At 42.5% G+C, this 21,486-nt stretch overlaps 1 protein-coding gene across 1 annotated transcript; it reads left to right on the top strand.

Moving 5' to 3' along the window:
- Nucleotides 1-1,563: 1,563 nt before the first annotated feature.
- On the top strand, nucleotides 1,564-21,480 carry LOC309571343 (phosphatidylinositol 3,4,5-trisphosphate 3-phosphatase TPTE2-like; the record flags this gene model as incomplete). Its single annotated transcript, XM_082278756.1, has 18 exons — nucleotides 1,564-1,613; nucleotides 3,670-3,747; nucleotides 5,907-5,954; nucleotides 6,675-6,833; nucleotides 7,245-7,364; nucleotides 10,164-10,263; nucleotides 11,089-11,152; nucleotides 11,673-11,737; nucleotides 12,309-12,369; nucleotides 12,626-12,707; nucleotides 12,790-12,878; nucleotides 16,067-16,128; nucleotides 17,069-17,149; nucleotides 18,137-18,242; nucleotides 18,850-18,947; nucleotides 19,326-19,421; nucleotides 19,888-19,958; nucleotides 21,378-21,480. The coding sequence occupies 18 exons, from the start codon at nucleotides 1,564-1,566 to the stop codon at nucleotides 21,478-21,480; spliced, it is 1,533 nt and encodes a 510-aa protein (XP_082134882.1).
- Between the last annotated feature and the right edge of the window lie 6 nt (nucleotides 21,481-21,486).

The following is a 21,486-nucleotide window of genomic DNA, read 5'->3' as shown; positions in this document are numbered from 1 at the left end:
ATTCCACCACCACCCTGGGCAGTCTGTTCCAATGCCTACTTAATGCTTCTGTGAAGATAATTCTTCCTAATGTCCAACCTAAACCTCCCAGTTTCAGACTATGTCTTCTTGTCCTGTCACTATTTACTTGGGAGAAGAGGCCGAGCCCCCCCCCGGCTCCACGCTCCTTTCACGTAGTTGTAGAGAGTGATAAGGTCTCCCCTGAGCCTCCTCCTCTTCAGGCTAAATAACCCCAGTTCACTCAACTGCACCTTGTAGGACTTGTGCTCCAGACCCTTCAGCAGCTCTGTTGCCTTCTCTGCACACACTCCAGCCAGCACCTCAATGTCTCTCCTGAATTAAGAGGCCCAGAATTGGACACATTACCCGAGGTGTGGCCTCCCTAGTGCTGAACTCACTGCCCTGATCCTGCTGGCCACACTATTGCTGGTACAGGCCAGGATGCCATTGGCCTTCTCGGCCACCTGGGACGTGGCCTCCTGGCTCATGTACAGCCGCTATCGACCAGCACTCCCAGGTCCTTTTCTGCCGGGCAGCTTTCCAGCCATGCTGCCCCCAGCCTGTAGCGCTGCATGGGGTGGTTGTGACCCAAGTGCAGGAGCTCGAATTTGGCCTTGTTGAACCTCGTGCTGTTGGGTCTCGGCCCATCGTTCCAGCCTGTCCAGATCCCTCTGCAGGGCCTTCCTTCCCTCCAGCAGATCGACCCTCCGACCCAGTTTGGTGTCGTCCCTGAACACCCTCCCTGGGGGCATGGGGATCACCGCTGCCCGCCCACCTACGGCCGCGGCCTGCGGGGGCGGTGCGGGGGCGGCGGGGCCGTTGCCATGGCAGCGGACGGGTCCGCCCGGCCCGGCCCAGGTGCAGCCGTGCGGCGCCGCCGGGACATTTATCCGCGGCCCGGGGTGCTGGGACGCGCTCCTGCTCCGCGCCTCGGTTCGGCGGGTGAGAGGGGCTGGCGATGCGGCCGGGAGGCGGGAGGGAGGGCCAGGATACAGCCCTCAGGAAGTTTAACCCAACTTTCCGCTGAGTCCGCGGGGCGCTGGGGGCGGGTGCCCAGGCTCGACTTTGAGCCCGGTGGCCGCGCCGAGGTGAGGTGGTGGGGGGGGCTCCGGGTGGGTCTGTGCCAGCGGGGATGCAGCGGGACCAAGTGCGGGCCTCCCGTCCGGGAAGCCGGTGTGTGCCGGGAGGGAGCTCCCGGACCTGCTCCCCGCGGTTCAGCCCGTGCCTGCAGCTCTCCCAGAGGTGCCAGCTGGGGCTCTTCTGTGTGTCAGAGCTTGAAGCCGGGCGAAATGCTTCGTTGAGAGGTAAAGATGCTGTTATCGCTGTGGCATGTTTGGTGTAGTCAAAAACCCTTCATCACAGTGCTGAGTGCCCTGACAGTTGTAGTAAAAGATTGAGCTTTGTCAACCATAGTGGGGAAATAGTTGAAAATGAAGCAGAAACCCATCTGCTGGGACCCTGAGTGTGAGGCTACTGTAGGATGCTGGTATTCGCTGTTTCTTGTACTGTCTCACTTTAACTCGGTGTGCTTTTCTTCAGGCCAGCAGGGCAGCAACAGGCAAAATGACAGCTGTGAGGTATGAACAAGGGACCGAGCCGAGAGAAGCATCTGGGTGAGTGAAATGAGCCGTACCAGTGTGGGGATTTGGGGTTGAATATGTGGTGTGTAGTCCCCTGTCTTTAGGTTCTTAGTGCTTCAAATATAACAAAGGGAATAATGATGGAGTGTCTGAAATTTATGTAGAGTCTTTCTATCTCCCCTCTCCTGCCAGTGCTGCTGTCTGAGAGGAGGGATATCTTTGAGGAAAATACGCTGTTTTGACTGACTTCTTGTGAGTAGTTAATAAGTGATAAATGAGTACAGGGTCTCCACCCCTGGTATAATAAGCCTGTGGCATTAAAGTGTGCTCTTTTAGCATCCAGACTGTCAAGAGACTTACAAGAGAGTGTCAAGGTCTCTTGTAAAGCTAGATGCTCTTCCTCTGTTTACTTTAAAAGCCTCAAGCCTGAAGTTGCCTTCAGCTATGGGCAGTCAGAAAAGCTTATATTCTGTATGGAGTGTGTGTGTGAAGGAAACAATGTCTTCTAGTATGGCTTCCTTCCACCCCAGTAGTCAAAGACTAATTGTAGTAGTTTGAAGCTGAGAGCTTGTTCTGCCTTGGACAACAAGCAGATGTAGAATGAGCAACAAAACAAACTCCCTCTGAGGAAAGCATTATCTAGAACTGAATTTTTGTGTGGGAGCATGATGGGAACAGTGTATTTAAACTTGGCTTCTGTTTTATCTTTGTGTTAAAGATTGTCTTTCTAGCTCAAAACACTTCTGTTTCTCATTCTTCTTGTGGCATATTTTAATCACAGTAGAGGATAAGGAGGTGGCATTTGGTGCACTTCACGTGTCTGCAAGTATAAGCAAGTGACCTGCAGCAAAATTGCTGCAGCAGCAATGTGCTTTAATAAGTGAAACACTTCTGCTGTTCAGTAAGTGTAAACACCCAAGTGAATATTCCGTAAGAATAGCTGGGAAGCAAACCTGAATGGCTATCCATCACTAAAGCTTTGCTTCAGCTCTAGGAGCAAAATGAGGACACATGTGGTGTCTGGAAATATTGGAGCTGGGAAATGAGGCTTGAATGCTAAAATTGTTGCATCAGAATAATTCTTCTACTGAGCCTGATACTGAGAGCAAGCGGTGAAGCATCAGTACTGGTTGCTGAAACTGTAGGAGAAGCATCATTAAACTTCTTGCTTAAAAGGTGATTAGCCCAGACTGCAGAAGCAGTGCTGGTGCATGGGTCTGTTGTGGAGAATGAAGAATATTTGAATCCTCAGAATTACTACACTAATGCTTGAAACACACTAGGCTGCCTCAGAACAGGGAAACACCAATATTGGATATGTGTATGTAGCTGTTCCTGCCCCAGAAGCAATGGTGCCAGAGGCAGAGCCTGAGCAAACACTGTGGCTGTGCTATTATGCATCACAGTATTTCTGTGGAGAAGACTGAAATAAAAACTCCTGGATTTGGATCCTACACTTTTTATCTGAAATTGTCATGTGGCCTTTGAAAAAAAACAAAAACTTTGATCTAAAGAGACCCTTTTAAGGAAGTTATGGCAAGCAGCCACTACCCCAAAAACCTGCTGTTCTAGCACTAGCTCAGCTGCTGCTCTGGTCTTCCAGTTTCCGGTGTGGTATCCTGCTCTGCACAAAAACATCTCTGTGCTAGGGCTTTTCCTGGTGAAAACATTAATTCTCTGGACAAGAAGTTCACTGTAACAGCTTTAATGTTACTTGGACTCTCTGAAGCCATTTTGCATATGTATATTTCTGGCACTTCTAGAACCCAGGCTGTTGAGTCCTTAGCAGACGCATGGATGCCCTGCTTCAAAGCCCTTTATCCTACTGCTGAACACATCTGTCTCTTTTGGGGGGAAAAAAAGGGAAAACTTTTGAGAAATGGGTTGCTAATGGGAAATAGATCAGCATAAGCCAAGGGGCTCATCTGTGACCACATGATGGGGAAGTCTTTCTTCCCCTGGTACTGGGCCTGTGCTCTAGCTCAGGCTGCTGCTTGCTTTACAGTGAATTTTTTTTTTGGAACAATGTGTAGCAATGTACAGAGCTGACATCTCTATCAGTGTGTGAGTTTTATTATTCCTTTTCCAGCTCTGCAACAGCAGAAGAGGCCACAGTAAAGATTGATGATGGTCGTGATGAGGATAATGGACCAGATAGCTGTTTCAAGTAAGTTAATGATATACCAAATTTCTTTGCTTACCTGCAGAAGTGGAATCTAGTGAGCCAAAATAAGAAGGCATGCGGGTAGCTTGTTGAAGTAGAGATAAGCCCAGTAAAATGCTTTATATTGACATTTCTTCTAGTACATAGTGAAGACAAGTAAGTTGAGGAAGCCTCTTTATCCCTCTAGAGATAAAAGCCCAACCCAGGAACACAAGTCTGTCATATTGTGGAGAATGGGTAGTCCAAACTGCATTGATTAAATTTTCCTGAAGGAATAAGTTTGTGAGAGCACAGAAAAACAAGTGCTGGTGAGAAAATGGGGTGAATGAGTATCTGGGCATAACAATAAGCATCATGGCCCTCATCAAGTCTAAATTGTCTAAACGTGCTAGTAGTTTACTCTGTTCTTGAAGTAGTTATTTTCTGAGTGTTTAGCTCAGGTTTTTGTTACAGCAAACTTAGTCAAGTCAGTGGCAAGTCCTGCAGCTCAAGAACAGTAAGCCTAAGCCTGTTTTCTCAGTTATTCTGTGGCATGTTTTCCTAGATTTCAGAAGTTGGAATTTACAAATGTATTTCACAAAAGCTTTAAGCTAATTATGTAATCAAATGTGTCATGTTTCCTTCAACTGATTTAAGATGTTGCAGGCCAAATTGGAGTGGTGTGTGTACATATTTTGCTATGTAGTGTACCTAGTAGAGGTACTTGTCCATAGACTGTGGAAGCTGAAGTCTTGGCATCCCTACTACAGTTGTAGGATTGACTGGACAAAGACATAAACCAACAAACAATTAGTGTGATTATTGCAGAGTTTTGTTAGATACTTGACATTCATAGATACCAGCAAAACCTTCTATATGTTAAGCTGCCTTCAGAACAAGACATGGTATTACATCCTTGACTTCCATAGGATAAGTACGTACTACAACCCAGGTATCTCCTTCCAGCTTAAGAATGCAAATGTTTGCTGGTTAGACCTTGTACCTTGGTTTAGAGTGAGAAACTAATAATGAAAAGCGTGGGTTAGTTCAGTAACCCCAGCAAAATGCTGCCTCAGCACTTCAAAGGTATCTAGCCTTGCCTTAAACTGAGTTATTGAAGTGCACCAAGTGAAATGCAATGCTTAAATTGTCCTAGAGGAAACAAGTATTTTGGACAGGATCACTGGGGTGCAATGTACATTACTGAGCTGACAAAAACGTCTTGTAATAGTGCAAAATAAATCTATCAGTACTTTTTGTCAGTATGTTACAACTAATGGTAAGTCCTGCTGTTAGTGATATGCTTGAAAAAGGTGTTTTCTTCCAAGTGTCTAAGAAAAGACTTGGTGCTTACAGTAGTTAAGTAATCTTGGGATTACTTAACACTGGCAGCCTGTTTTTCAAACTGTCAGAACTTGAGTGTTTGCAGGTTCTTGTTGCAGGAACTTCTACCTTAGGTCTTAGTGTAATGTAAAGAGGCTTACATGAAAGAGTTACAGAGGGTTTAAAGCATACCAAAGAGGCAACAAAATCTCCTGTAACTGGAAACAAGAGCTGTGACCCTGCCAGGAGTGAAGATTACTCTCAAAACTCTCAAAAGAATTTGGCTTCAGAAACACTTTTTCTTAAAAGATGCTTGGATTTTCAACCTGAAAGCTGAACTGATGTTTCCTTTTTAAAATAGAAGTGGGATTTGTATTCCTCTATTCCAAAGGCGTGGGAGCTGTTAACAAGTGCAACTCTTTTCAGGCCTGGGAAAAAAATAGTTTGATACAGTAAACTTGTAAATTGAATGAAATATATTGAGATATTTATCTTACAGTCTTCCTCTTGACCAATAACTATTATATAAACCTACTTCTTATAGCTTACTAAGCCAGAGTTCAGGCGTCACTGGAATTGTGACACTGAATAATGTTATGGATAAGTACATACTGCTGTATTTCTAGTGTCTGGAAGCTGATTAATACTTTTTCTAACAAGTGATCAAAGCATTGTTTTTAAGTACTCCCTTAACCTATATACTTCATGAATGCAACTGAGTCATCTCATCTTAGAGAAATCACTACTATGCAGAATACTAAAGCCAAAGAAATGTGACTAAAGGAATATAACTATGCTCTTGTGGCTAATATCTGTAGGAAAATGTCACTTGTCTTGATGTCAGTTCTCTTCTCTTGCAGTGCAGCTAGGAGAAAAATTGCCCCCTTTGTGATGTCATTTGGATTCAGGTAAAAGCTTGTGCTTGAAATGATGTGGGCAAGGTAAAAATAGTCCTCATTTCTGGTGTAAGAACTTGGAGAGTTCCTTAAACATCAGTAATTCCAGCTTGCTTTGTCTGAAAAGTACTGAATCCCATGTCACCCCCAGAACAGGGAACTTGAGTAAAGTACTAGAATTGAAAAATAAGTCTTAAACAGATGTGACTACATTCTCCAAGGAGAGCTGGAAGTCAGAACTGTAAATGTCATTGACTTGGATAAAACCTCTTTAATGGCTTATTCTTGGCTGGCAGCCTTTGAACAAGCAGTTGGTCAGTTGTGTGTAGTCTAGGTGCTGGAACAAGGCAAGCCATTAAAAGCAGTTATTTTTAAGGGACTATATTAAGTCGTGAGAGGGAGGAAAGCTGAGTAAGATGAAAGCAACAATGATACTGGTATGCCTTAAAGCATTCAGGTTTGCATTGCTTCTAGCTGTGAAATCATAAATTAATAACTACAGCTGTGTCTGAGGTAAATGTATGGTTCCACATAGATGAAGGTCTCTGTGCATATCACTTAAAAATGCAATTGGAAATCTTCAGGTTCTATTTAAGCAGGCTTCAGTCTATGTAAAAGAACACACTCTTTCTGGAACTCTTTTCTTAGAAATCAGGGCTTGTGCTATTCAGTTGATAGGTGTCCAAAAGTCATTCCTGCCTCTTAAATTTATTTGTATTTTTCTCTTTGCAGAGTATTTGGAGTTGTACTTGTCATTGTGGACATTATAGTTGTGATTCTGGATCTGGCCGTCAGTGAGGGAAAGACGGGTACAGAGGTTCCTGAAGGTGTTGCCCTGGCAATAGCACTCTTCTTTCTCGTTGATGTTCTCCTGAGGGTGTTTGTTGAAGGGTAAGACATGGGCAAAAGTTAAGTCCATGTGGCAAGTCCTCAAGCTAGGGAGGAAGTAAAACTTAAAGCTCAAACTATGAACATGATGCCCTGTATGCTAATTTTCTGGTCATAGATAACAGCCACATCTTTTCTTGGCTGTATGTGTTGGTGGTTACCCTTCTACAGAACAATCTGTAATTGTTTTCAGCATAAGTGAGCACTTGGGAACTACATTAGCTTTGCCATAACTTGTGTGTAAATCAGGTGTAAGATTGCTTTCTTAGTGAGACTTCAGTGCTTAGTGTTAAGAACTACTTCAGAAGAGCTTGTCTCCAGCAGTAGCTCTATATAGGTGATTCTCTTTTTGAAGATATATTTCAGTCTTTGCTACCTGTATTGGCATCTGTCTAAAACTCTCCTTGGTTTCAGCTTCAGGAACTATTTCCGGTCCAAACTGAATATTTTGGATGCATGTATAGTGGTGGGCACTCTGTTAATTAATTTGACGTACTGCTTCTTAGACTTTGATGCAGTAGAGGAGATACCAAGGTAAGAGTGGTATGGCAGCTGGTAAGTGTGAGCTCTCTTTTTGATCATCTTCTAAGAATTTTCTTGGGCACCTCTAAGCCACATATGTGCATATGAGATCAAAAATAGGACTGTGATAATGTGTCATGATACAGACTAATGAAGGATAGATACACAACTTTGGTCTCTGTTTATGCTGTAGGCTGTCTCTGCCTCAAAGGCAGAGGTGATCTGAACATGCTAGTAGGGGTAACTAAAAGTGAGGCCATCAAATGCTCTGACTTGAGCACTCTTTGGGGAAAGGTGTGCAGTAGCCATAATAAAGAGGAGGGTCTGAAGAAGGTCAGAAAGAAGAGTTGGATTATCATAGCAAATGGAACAGACAACTGAGGGAGGATCTCTGTCTAATGGATCTTGAAATAGAAAGAGTTGCCAAACTGTCTTGTTTCCTTTGCTTTGCTTTCTCAAAAGCCTTATGGTAATATATGTTGGATTTTTCAGCCATGCTCTGGGGAGAGGAAACATGCTGTTTATGTACATAAGCTACTTCAAGTCCTATTTCCTTCTGATTTCTATATCTTGATCAGGTGATAACCTGTGAGATGAATCCATTCCTGATGGAGACAGAACTACAACTTTAAGATGAGTTTATGTGCACTAGGTTTAACTTAGAGAAACTTTCTTGCATCAGCCAGGGAAAAGTTGAGCTCTTTTAAAAAAAAAAAATTTAAAAATCACCCCCTCCCCCAAATTCAGCTGACTAATGGATATAAGAGGGGAACATTATTCCAGAAGAGAATAAAAAGTTTAGTTATTGAAGAATCCAGAGTTGGACAAGTATCTTTAAATACTAGTTTTCTCTTAAAGTGCTGGCTAAACTTGGGTTTCAAGAAATAAAACTGTCAAAGGAATAGCTTTTTCAGCCTTACTAATAAAAGGCTTTTTCCTTCTAGGTTGTCTTAAACATTCATCTGAGTTTTTAATTATTACTTCCCATTTCTATGGCCACATTTTTCTAAAGCAGCTTTCATCTTGTAGCAGCATCTAGATAAAGGGAGGGGAAAAGAGTAGTACTGTGACAGGGTAATCTGCACTCTTATCTCTACTAGGCTATGCTAGTAGTAGGCCTGATCCTACATTGACCTATCTGGTTGTAGATCTGTGTGTGCAAGTTTTTTGTATTCTGACTTGCTGAAGTTGATGGGAATCTAGAATAGGTTTTTTTCTCACATAAAGAGGACTTCACACTGCTGCTCTCAGAAGACACTCAGCTGTGGCCTACTGTCTTATCTATTCAATTTTTGAAGCCCTCTATAAGGCTTCTCTTGTTAAAGGCTCTAAAATTGTGTTCTGACCAAAATATTACTACCTGACAGTAGATGATACCTCAGATTTGACCAAATCTTGAGATGCGGTGGTCTTCCCACCTAACACACCAGTAGTGTCCACGAAATCCAACTAATTCCCAGTAGCCTTACTGGGTTTATCACTTTTCTTTCTTCAGTCCTTCCTCAAGAAGCAAACAGTAGTCTTAAAGTATCTGATACATCTCAGAATAGTTAGAATTTGAGCAGCTTTTATATGGATGAGAGCTTATATATGACAAGTGAAATTTCAGTGACAGTCCATAGAGGTAATATGTCCTGATGGAGGAGTATGGTTTCTGTTTCTAGTCTGGTCTAGCTGGGTGTGTGTAGGGATGTAGTTAACTGCTTCCTTGAAGTCTGACCTATAAAAGGACATTGACCAATGAGAGCTGCATACCAGTCTGGGAGGTAATGCTTAATTGGTTGACTTCCTTAAGGGCAGAATGGAAATGGCTTTTATCTTGAAGAGTTGCTTCTCAGAGTTGTGGGAAGAGGGGTTATGGAGTTTTCACCCCAGTTTTGGTTCATCTCATTTTCTGCTAGCTCTGAGGAAATTCTGTTTTGAAAACAGCGGGGTGATAATGAATTTTGAAGCAGCTCAGGGAAAAACTGAAACTTTCCTCTAGGTATCCAGGACAACCTTACCTTGCTGACTTCTAGCTCCATATCAGTGGAGAGCAGACTGTGTTCAACTGGAGTTTTATCTCCCTTACTCTTGGTATTCACCAGCATTTTTACACACATGTATCAAAACCTAGAATATGTGCTGCTTAAAATGTATGCTCACTTACTTCCTTAAGGAATGAAATGAGTTTTAGTTTGCCCTTGTCCCTAGGAGTGTGGGAAAGCAGCAGCTCCTGTTCAGTTGTTTGAATAGAACCACTCACCTAAGCTTCTTTCCCGCTTCAAAGTTCAACAGTAGTTCAAAGTTCCTCAAACCGAACCAAGTGTTCAGGTTGCTGAATGATTAAACACAGGATATATATACTGATCTGTTCTCAGGTTTCTTAATCAAGTCATGATGTATTTAGCCTGTCTAGCTTTTTTTCAGTCACTTTTCGGGTGGCTACATACACTTAAATGTGGCTACATGTACTTAAATGTATAGTTGAGAATAAGCTTCAAGGAACAAGCATTTGGTGATAATAACATGGGTAATGTTAATGGAATTTGTTGCTTTCTACCCAGAGGTGCCTGTGGAAGTCTGTTTCAGCAAGTAGGGGATTTCCTAGTTCTGTTAGCTGTTCAGAACATGTACTCACAAAAAACTCTTGACAACAAGCCTATGATATTCTTCAAGTACAGTCATAGTTCCAAAATCAGCCTGAGAAGTCCTAGTTTAATATATGAAACCAAGTTTTAAACTGTCTCTGAAACAGCTTTTAAACAGCTTTAATCTTTGCCTCTAAGTTTATTTGTGTCCATTTTCTTTCATGGTGAATCTGTCCTCTAGAATGGTTATTTTCCTCCGAATTCTGAGAATTGTCATCTTGGTAAGAATATTTCATCTGGCTTCACAAAAGCAGCAACTTGAAGTGGTGACCAGGAGAATGGTAAGTTGGCCTCTTAACATGTCTTGGCTACTACTGCTGTTTCCAATGCTTTCTCCAGGTAGCATCTGTGGTAAATAGCAAGGCTGACCATGGCCTATTGGTCTGCAATTGATAGTATTGCCCAAGCAGCACATCTGTTCAGTGTCCCTGACAGGGCTCTGGAGCTTTGTCTCCACCTTCAGGAACGCCTTTTCATTCTCAGCTTTGCTCAAGTAAGCAGCAACTTCACCTGGAAGGTCACCACAGTAAAGTGATTGCAACACCACCATGTGTCTCAACTGACAATTTCTAGCTTGTGTGGTACATAGACTCTTTTCCCTCACATGGGGGAAGGTAGGAGTTTTAATGTGTCTGATGCTTTATTTTGGGTGCCAACAAAGCAATCTAGCTGTTGAAGCCCCATCTTCTGTAAATGCCTCTTATTTTCATCAGAGGCATTCAGGTGGTACTTTAAGCTTCAAGTATGTCCTATTGCTCAGGAATAAGCAGTCTTGGTTATGGTACCCTTAACTTTATTCTTTTTTCCTTCAGTCTCCAGACACCCAAATAAAAATGACAGATTCATGCTGCAGTATGCAAAAGATCTGCAGTGTTCTTTTCACTAGAATCAACTTTGATACTTCAGGGTAAAAATTCTGTACAGAGCTTCTACCTAAAAGTTAATACAAGAAATGTTGCTCTTGGATAATGGTGTAGTGAAATGAGGCTCTGCTACTCAAGCTTAACTTGAGAGTCTAGATGGTTGAGTTTTCCTAGTAACAGACAACACTGAGTGATCATTGGAATTCTTGTGGAAGATTAACTCTTACTTTTTTTTCTGGTCAGGTCTCTGAAAACAAAAGACGTTATATGAAAGATGGCTTTGATCTGGATCTCACCTATATTACTGGTTTGTGGAAACAAATGTCACTTTGCAGCATGTTATGTCCTGTTAAGACTTTTTTTCAGTTAATAAGAGCTTGTTGTTAAATACGGACAATGTTTAGACTCAGGAAGCTTAAGTATGAAGTCAAACCAGGCCTATTCCTCTTCTGTGGAATTTTGAAATATGGATTCCTGTCTGACACTATTCTCCAGAATTAGCCTTCTTGGGAGAGTTGTACATGCTGTATGTAATGATAGAAATTTATCTGAGGCCTGGGGAACCAGTGCTGGGGAAGTATTGACTTACAGTATTTTTGCTTCAGATTCTGTGGAGACTGGCACTTGGTGGTGGTTGATGCTTTGGAAAGCATTGTTTTTCTTGCTCTAGCTATGCTGAATGTAGAGGAAAGCCTCCCAGGAATGGGTAAATTGTTCTTATAATTAGGGTAGGAATAAGACATTTCATAAGGATGTTTCTCAATCATGTAGTCCTTATGTGTAGGCGGGCTTCCTGCTGTTACTTGTGATTGCTGTCCTCTCAACAGATCGAATTATTGCAATGTCATTTCCATCTTCTGGGAAGCAGTCTTTCTACAGGAACCCCATAAAGGTAAAAATCTTATCTACCAAGTTCACTGTTTCTGAAACCTGTTTCTTTTATAGATTCCCACTAATTTACATGTGACTTGGATCATGTCAGTCCTAGTTCTGCTGCCTTTGCTGGTTGGAATGACTGACTGATGATCTCCACTATGGTGCACTGCTTATGTTGTAGTGTCTCAGCTAATCCTAGTAGGTTGTATCTCGTAGTGTGGACACACCAGTGCTTTGATCCTCTTGTTCTTTGGGAATGCTTTGAAGAATCAAGGCAGTTCTGTCCCAGGCTAGTAATAGTGTAAGATCTATTAATCTAAATAAAGTTGTTTAAAAGGTCTGCATACATAATGTCCGTTTCAGAGCTACCCTTCCTGATATTGTAGAAACATTTATAGGGACAGGAAGGTAGCTGCAGTAGTAATTTTATTCTAGACCAGAACCTGAGCTGTTGGGTTGGAAAGGCCTGCTGTCCGAGGGCTGTTTGTGAATGCAGGTGCTGATCCCACCTGGAGGGCTGGGGGGGTTGAGGTGGCAGTGGAAATAAGGAACAGAGCATTAACTACTCTGAACTCATTATTGTTTAGGAAGTTGCAAGATTTTTGGACACCAAACATCCAGACCACTATAAAGTCTACAACCTCTGCAGTAAGTATGTTTAGCTGCTGACTGTATTGAAATACTGGAGATAAATTTTAATGTAGTGAAAAGTGTGAAACCAGAAGCTAAGCACACATAGTTTTAGCCAAATTACCTCAGTTTTTTTTTCATTTTGATCTATCTATTAACACTACTGTATTTTAGACACTAGTATATGCTCAGACCAGCAATTGTGTGTTACAAGCCACTTTCTTTGTTACAATCCTTCTCCCTTCCTGGCATAACTTCAGATCTTTTCCTATAGGTGAAAAAGGCTATGATCCCAAGTACTTTCACTACAGGGTGGAAAGGATCTTCATTGATGACCACAATGTCCCAGCACTACAGTGAGTCTTGTCAAGAAATACATACATTGTAATAGTTCTATGTAGGCATTTGCTTTGAGCCACTAATTATCCTCTTACTTAGGGACATGCTGAAATTCACTGCCAGTGTCCGTGAATGGATGAGTCAAGATGAGAAGAATGTCATAGCAATTCACTGTAAAGGAGGCAAAGGTAGGATTTCTCATGTGTAATCTGTGTATGCTACAAATCACACTTCTGTGTCATTATAGCTTCTTTGATGTTAGTGTGGCCTTAAACCATAGTATGAGATGGGCTTACAGTGTAACTTGACAAATTCTGCAGACACTGTGACGACTAGCAAGAGTATAGTACTCTGTGTTCAGTATTACACAACCCCATTTTTAGGTAGTCTAAATTGGTTCTTAGTCTAAGCTGTCATTGTGTCTCTTAAAATGTTCTTCAATAACTTTCTGGTGTTCTGGCAGCTGGGACAGCAGTCCCCCAGGAGAAACTGGGGATAGGGGCTACTGAAACTGCTACTGTTAAAAATGTGTGCTGGTTTGGACAAATTTGGAGGAAAAATATCCTCTGATAGAAGGCAGGTTACAACCAGCCCTCCCCCCACCAGACTCAGGAAAAAACAAAAAGAATTTTTTCCTCGGAGGAAAGTGAAAGAGATAAAAACTATTTATTTAACAAACACACAGGAAAAGGATAATAATGCTAAATAATGAAACCTCTCGCTGTGGAGAGAAACCTGGGAAAAATTCAGAGTCCTTCCATAGATCTCTCTCCCCCTCCTTGGAGCTGGGTTGTGGGCCCACCTCCGGGCCTCGGTGGAGAACTCTCCTGAGGTGTTCTGATGTTGAAACAGTCCAGGAAAAAAAAGAAGGGAAAAATCGAAGTCCCAGGAAAATAAAGTTCAACTCTCCATCTCCCTCCGGTGAAAAAAGTAGCTGGAAACTGGCTGGGGAAAAAAAAAAACAAAACAAACAGGGTGCTTCCCTCTGCTCTCGCTTGCTGCTGCAGCTGAATGCAGAGGAGTCTGTGTGTCCTTGAAACATTGCTTTGAAAGTTCTCTGGGTATTTTTTCCTCTTCCTCCTCTCAGGCTCAGTTTAAAGGTACAGAAAGGCACAAAATTAATTTCTGGGCATAGAGGAGTGATAGGGGATACAACATCATAAAGTCACCCCAAGACAAAGTGTTAGGCTGCTGCTTTGGCTTCTGGTAGCCAGTCACCCATGCTGAATATTTTGCATTGTAGTATAGCTCAAACTATCCATTGTTTAGGTTGGAGAAAGACCTTTCAAGATCAAGTCCAACCGTTAACCCAGTACTACCAGGTCCACTACTAAACTGTCTCTCAGTGCCACATCTGCACATCTAAATTACCTCTAGGAGTGGTGATTCAATCACTTCCAAGGGCAACCTGTTCCAGTATTTCATAACCCTGTTGGAGATGAAATTTTTCTTAATATCCAATCTAAATCTTCCCTGGAGCAACCTGAAGCCATTTCTTCTCTTCCTATTGCTTGTTACCTGGAAGGAGCAGACCATCTCCACCTCACTATGACCTTTACAGCAAAAAGGTCTCCCCTGAGCCTCCTTTTCTCTAGGCTAAACACACTCAGCTGCTCCTTGTAAGACTTGTGCTCCAGACCCTTCCCCAGCTCTGTTGCCCTTCTCTGGATACACTCCAGCATCTCAATGTCTTTCTTGCAATGAGGGGCTCAAAACTTAATGCAGGATTCAAGGTACAGCCTCTGCAGTGACAAGCAGAGAGGGATAATCACTGCCCTGGTCCTGCTGGCCACACTACTGCTGATACAGGCCAGGATGCCATTGGCGTACTTGGGCGCACTGCTGGCTTATGTTCAGCTGCTGTTGAACAGTACCCTCAAGTCCTTTTCCAGTGGGCTGCTTTTCAAACAATTCTCCCTGAGCCTGTAGCACTGTGTGGGGTTGTTGTGACCCAAGTGCAGGTCCCAGCCCTTCACTTTATTGAACCTCATGCAGTTGGCCTTGGCCTATCAGTCCAGCCTGTCCAGATCCCTCTGCAGAGCCTTCCTGCCCTCCAACACTCCTAGCAGATCAACACTCCTATCCAACTTGGTGTCCTCTTCAAACTGGCTGAGGATACACTCAATCCCCTTGTCCCGATTGTTGGTAAAGATATTAAACAGGACTGGCTGGAGTACTGTGCCCTGGGGCCAGCACTAGTGACCAGCTGCCAGCTGGATGTAACTCCATTCACCACAATTCTCTGGGCCCGGCCATCCAGACAGGTTTTTACCCAGTGAAGAGTGCACTTGTCCAAGCCATGAGCAGCCAGTTTCTCCAGGAGAATGCGGTGGGAAATGGTATCAAAGGCATTACTTAAGTCCAAGTAGACAACATCCACAGCCTTTCCCTCATCCACTAAGTGGATCACCCTCTCATAGAAGGAGTTCATGTTGATCAAGCAGGACATGCCCTTCATAAATCCATGCTGGGTGGGCCTGATCCCCTGGTTGTGCTGCATGTGTTGTGTGATACCACTCAAGATGATCTGCTGCATAACTTTACCCCTCTAGAATTTTCCAGGTACTGCTGGATCTTAAATCAAGATACACACGATATTAGGTGATAGAGTACAATGAAGTCTTATAGAGAGAAGAATAGCGAAGGCTGTCAAACATAGGAGCTAACCTGCAGGTGCTAGCTGCAATCAGCAGTAGTGTGGGAGCTGTTGAAATGCATAAATAACTGCAAGTAGGCCAAATTTCCCTGCAGACATCTGCCACATCTTTAGCCACCTGCTGTTACTACTGCAAGTACCTGGCTTCAAGTAGGTGGTTACTTAACATTAAATAGTTGCCCCCAGGTGGAGCTCTGTTTTAAAGTCTTTCAAAACTGAATGTTGAAACTACCTGCCAGTCAAAACCAGCTTGAAGAACAAGTATAGGGAGGGTGGCTTGACCTCTGAGATTTTAAATTAAAAGCTGAAACTATATAGGCATCTTCGTGCTAGCAGACTTGATGGCTTCTTAGTAGGGTTGCAGGGAAACTGATTGGGGCAGAGAAACAGCTCTTGGCACTTACAGGATTGGGATGTTTCAGTTTATAGCCTCATTTAGTAGAGTGCTTGACTCTATTCCCTGCTGAATGGGGTATGCAGGTACTGACCAGCTGCCTGAGTGTCTCTAGTAATGAAAACATGGGGACAAGGAACAAATTGACAAACTCCAGTATCTTGTCTTTAACTTCTTCTTCTCAGAAATACAGGCACCTGACTACTCGACTGTCACTTGTAACTCTTGAAATAGATGAGATAACAGGAGATGACTTTACCTTCACAAAAATAATCCCAATACCTTTGAACTGCTGTAATTCAACTTGTGTTGTATGTCTAATACAGGCAGGACTGGAACAATGATCTGTATCTGGCTCATAGACAGTGACCAGTTTGAGAGTGCAAAGGTAAAAACTCCTGTTTATTTTTTGATTTGTTTAGTATTCAAAATGTCCTTTTAGGATTTACTGAATTGGTGAAATGCACTAATGTGCTGTGAAAGTTCTATACTAGAAAAAGGATTCTCTGAAGATTCTGGTTTTAAAAAAGTTCATGCAAGTCTTCCTACAGTGTAAATTCTGAGGACACTATTCTTGATCTGAAAGAAGTGGGGAAAATAGCATTTAACAGGTTACCAACTTGAAGTAGTTTTTTAGGAGGAATAATGGGTCTAGGGTCTTGAGCAACAACTTAAACTGTAGGTGACTTCTGAGCAAAGTCTCCTAAAGAAGTATCACTGGTTTTAAGTGGTTTTAAGCAGTTTTTTTTTTTTTTTGCCTAATCTCCCTCCAAGTAGTGTGCCATCAAGAATTGTCTTGTCTTGACAGCCAGCATTACAAAAGAAAGCCCTTCTAGGGAAGGGGAGAAAGACCAAGTCCCAACCAGGACAGGTGCTTATGCTGCTTTAGTGTCCTGGGTCTGATATCAGCTGGAGACTTGGGATGCAGAAGGCCCAGGACACTCAAGGTAGTCTGGGCAGAGTGTGTATCCATTTAATCACTTGCTTTCCTCTGAGTTTGGTTCATGAAGATATGAACTAATGTTCAGCTTGGTCTGCCACAGACCACTTGAGAGATATAGATGGTTCTAAAGCAATTGCCTAAAAGTCATATTGCTCTTCTTCACTCTTTCATGGATGACAGATTTATGTATCTGACTTCCTAATTAGTACTTTCTTCTTGTAATTAAAAGTCTCCTTTAGAAGGTACCAAAGCAACTATTGCATATTTTCACTTGCATTCCTTTACTGGACTTGAGTAGTGTACTTCTAGTTTACTATCCCCTTCTCAAGGAGGGGAATGGTGGTGGGATGGGTAGCTTAACCCTTGAAGTTATCTTCCTGTGTAGGAAAGTTTGGACTACTTTGGGGAGAGAAGAACTGATAGAAGCACAAGTACCAAGTTTCAAGGAGTTGAAACTCCCTCACAGGTAAGCTTGAGCAGGTTCAGGAACTGTAGTCAAACCAATACTAACCTTGTGAGTGCTTATGCTGCCCCACCTTCCCTGCCTTGTTTCAGTGATGTAGGTTCCTATTACTTGCTTAACTCCTGAACTGTCTGTAATCCTTCTGTGAGAGTTGGAAGATGAACAACTGACATGGTTGCTTTGCATCTTTCCCCTTCCCTTTATGCCTTTCTCTGCGTAATAATGTTAAATCTGAAGTATAGTATCTAGGATAACAACAGAATTCCTGAGATTAGGGAAGCTTTCGGTCCAACCCCACTGTTCAAGCAGGGTGACCTGGACAGATGTGTCCAGTCAGGTCTAGAACATCTGCACAGGTGCAGACTCCACAGAATGTCTGGGCATCCTCACAGGAGTGTGGCACTATAAGGCAACTAGACTGTTTAGCAAGGATGCATGGAAGCCTGCAGCCTGGCCTGGTGCTGATTTGGCTTGGATGGAGAAATGCATCTTCTGCAGACTGCATTCACTGGGAAAAAACTACACAAGTTTTTGCCTCAGGCCACAGTTCGGGACTTTGCTCATCTTGATTTACTGATCTGTGTGATGCAGAGTTGGGAAGCGAATCTGGTGACAGGGGTACTTACAATTGCTGGCAGAAAATAGAAGTACAGCTGTCCTTCAGTAAAATGAATGTATCTTTTGTGTTTAAACGTTCAGCCTTATAGAGCTACAGTATAAAAGCTCCTCACTTCTTGCTTAACTAAAAAGTACAGAATTCCTCTTAAAACATGAAATTTAAATGCTGATTAAAAATGTAGATGTTGAATTTGTCTAGAAGATTGTTTGAACCAGGGAAGGGAGGGAGAACAGTTGTCTTTCTTCTTAGCTTTGGCCTTTGAAGAGCTAAAAACTTGGTGTAGAAGATCTATTTAAATCCTACTTCTGCCTAAAATTAATCTGTGTTGGGTACAGAAACTGCATAATGTGTCTGGTTTTTTTGCATTACAGAGTAGGTATGTTGGGTATTATGAGATCCTGAAAAACAAGTATAACTTGCAACTCCCACCACAGAGACAACTCAAAATAAAAAACTTCAAAATCCACTCTATACATGGTAAGAACTCTTGTATTTGGGCATTCCTCTATCTGGCAGTGGTTTCCCATTACAGGCAGCTGATAACTGTTTCTCTTGCTAAGCTGAGGAATGTAGACTTACTGGGATCTGAGAATTTAAATGACACAGAACACAATGAAGAGTATTTTGGAGTCAGTTGCTCTGCGTTGTGTCACTTTCTGGATGTTGGACCAAATGATGGCTCACATACAACCTGCTTTTTTTTGTAATCCCATGTGGAGCTGGATCCACTAATGTTCCTGAGCTTTAGATACACACCTATTTTTGTACCTGTGTACTGGTTATCTTGCTCAAAAGCTGGAAGTTCACAGCTGCTTGTTCTAGGGGAGTTCAGACTGCTGTTATTGTTCGATCAATGGAACTAGATTCTACATTAGCCTATTCCCCTGCTGGGATTCAGTTACTTCAAAATACAATTTTCAGCCACTGAATACTGACTTCCTTCAGCATTTGAGGTCTCTAGGGTCTTGAGTAAGGCATTCTAGAAAGAAAGCACTTTTGAGTGGGATCACACTTGGTTTTCATGACTACTTATGTTTCCAGCTAAAGTGTGTGCCTCTGGTATAATGCAACACTTTGTTCCTAGGAGTCGGGAAAGGCAATGGAAGTGATATGAAGGTGCAGATAATAACAAGAAAGCAAGTTGTACTACAATGTGTATGTGCCAATCAAAAAAACTGCAAGGTGAGTACTATGAAGACACATGAGTTGAGTCACAGAAGCTGAAAACTGACTTATAGGTGAAAAGTGTCTTTGTTTTATGTCCAATATTCAATTTCTACACATTCTAACTAATGGATGATGTAAATTTCAAGAGGAGGAAAAAGCTAAACTTTGCCAGATCCTAGGAAAAGTAGTGGTAAGATAAAGAAAGATTTCCCTGAGAGTCGCTTACATGCAAATAGTTCACTCTGTGCTGAGCAGCCTAAACTTTTTGTCTGTTGTTCTAGCACTGCTGTTGTATTTGTGTACCATGAATGAGTAGTTATATGTTGTCGTGAATTGGTCCCTTGTCTCACTGTAGAAACTTTCATAAGAGAAATACTTTATTCTGTTATCCAGCTCTTCTTTGATTCTGAAAGTGACTCTGTAGTCATTGGCTTGGAAGACTGCCCTGTTCTAAGTGGTGATGTGAAAGTCAGATTTGAATCCAATTCTGTAAGTATACCAGTGTGAAGACCTTCACTTGGGTATGGGGAGAGGCTGCAGTGCAAACTGCAGTGGGTCCTCCCTGGCTGGGCAGGGGGGGGCAGAATTTGTTCCTCCCCAGCGACTCCTGCTGTGTCTCACTGTGCAGTGGGGGATGCAGCGAGTGGTGTAACATCAGCCTAGGTAAGCAGGGGAAGCATGTGGCTGCTCAAACAGCAGTATAACCAAGGCATCTTAGTTGAGTACCTGCTGCTCCTAACCATGGGGGCCTTACCTCATTGTATTGAGTGACTTGGTACTGAAATAATTGCAGAGAAAATAGCGATTTGTGTGTGATATTGGGCTCTTTAAGTGTACTGATTCTGGCACTGTAGCTTTGTAAACCAAATTAGTGAAGAAAAGTGGGTACCCTTGCTCTACAAAAAAAAAAGTTCTGTTGTGTAACACAGTCCCTAAACAAGGTGTTTGTGTTTAGGCTCTCCCAAAAGGCTATGATGGCTGCCCATTCTTTTTCTGGTTCAACACTTCCTTTATTGAAAATAACAGGTAAGTGATCATAGGGGATGCCTTCAGATCCTAACTTCTGGTGTCTGCATAGAGGTGAAAGATCATAAACATAGTACTGAGAGCTGAGATAAGACAGGCCTGATCAGCCAGCTAACTTTCATGTGGGTACTGGTCTTTGACCCTCAACTGTAACTTGTGAACAGGCAGTTGCTTGCACTGTGACAAGTATTTTAAACATCAGAGCTTTCTACCTTTACTTAAAGGACTGGATTATTTCCTTCGTGCTCTCTAACCATTGTTAATGAATTCTGAATTAAAAAATGTAATGCTAACTATTCAAACCTGCCATCCTCTGTAGTATGGCTGCCTGAGAGGCAGGAATTCAGTATCTTAGCAGGCAAACATTAAGACCACAGTTAGAGGTCCTGATGCTTGGGATCACAAAGAAAGGCCCTCTTATGGCTTCTCATGAAATTACTGTGATTTTGCTTGCTGAGACTGGAACTCCTGGAGAAGCTCCACCTGGTGAAAGTTGGGCTTGTCTACCTTGCTTTGGGAGTGATGTAGAAATGCAGAAACAAGAAAGCCCTATCTTTGGTCTGCCTTGCTTGACAGATTTAGGTAGAGGAACAGTGAACTTGCCATATGAGATATAATTACTGTGTTCTCAATGACTGGAATAGATAAAAACCAGTTTTTACTTAACTGATCCCGTTACAGCTTGAGAAGAGGTAGCCATGAGTCTGTTTGTAAACTGTTAATATGCTGAGCCAGCAGTGCACCTTGCAGTCTCAACGCAGACCAGTTAGACCAAGCCAGTGCCAGGAGAAATGTCTGCCAGCTCTCTGATAGCCCTGCAACATTGCCATCTTGAGGGTTTTGCTGAAGTGTTTTGCTTCCTCCAGAACTATGGAGGATGCCCCACTTGGCTACCTTTTCTGCCCAGACCTTCTGGTAGACCTGAGTGGAATAGGTGTGAGCAGAAGTGAAACAGCTGTTAAGGCAGTGCTTCTGTCTCTGTATCTCTTAATTCAGACATGGCTGATGTGCAAGTGCTTTTAGGTGATAGCTAGACATGAATTTGGTAAACATTAAAATTGGAGAACATGCCTGATGAGGTTGAGTACTGAATCAAATCCTTGCCTTTAGGAAGGTTGGTTATTAAATTCCTGGCACTTGCATCATATCACGAGGTCTTGAGCTGAATGTAATATTAATTTCACTCTATCTTGTACTGTGAGGTTCTGGGAGGGGGGTGGGAACAAAGCCATCAGGTTGACTTTGTTTCTCAGACTACATAAGATGCAAAGTATTGTGCAGGTATGGCTGATGTCTGTTTGAATTCAAGATCTGGGGCTGTATTTAATATTGTAGGGCTGAGCTAGATGATCTCTCAGCTGGCTGAAAGGAAAAGCATGTCTTAGACTGTAAGATATACTACTGAATTTTGTCTTTCAGACTCTACCTTCCCAGGAATGAGCTGGATAACCCTCACAAGTGTAAAACATGGAAAGTCTATAGTGAGACGTTTGCTGTGGAGGTGAACTTTATTGATCTGTAAGGGAAA

This window comes from Coloeus monedula (assembly GCF_965178545.1).
Source record: "Coloeus monedula genome assembly, chromosome: 3".
Taxonomy (NCBI): domain Eukaryota; kingdom Metazoa; phylum Chordata; class Aves; order Passeriformes; family Corvidae; genus Coloeus; species Coloeus monedula.
Note: the sequence above shows the minus strand (reverse complement) of the source record. Positions and strands in the feature narration are given on the sequence as shown.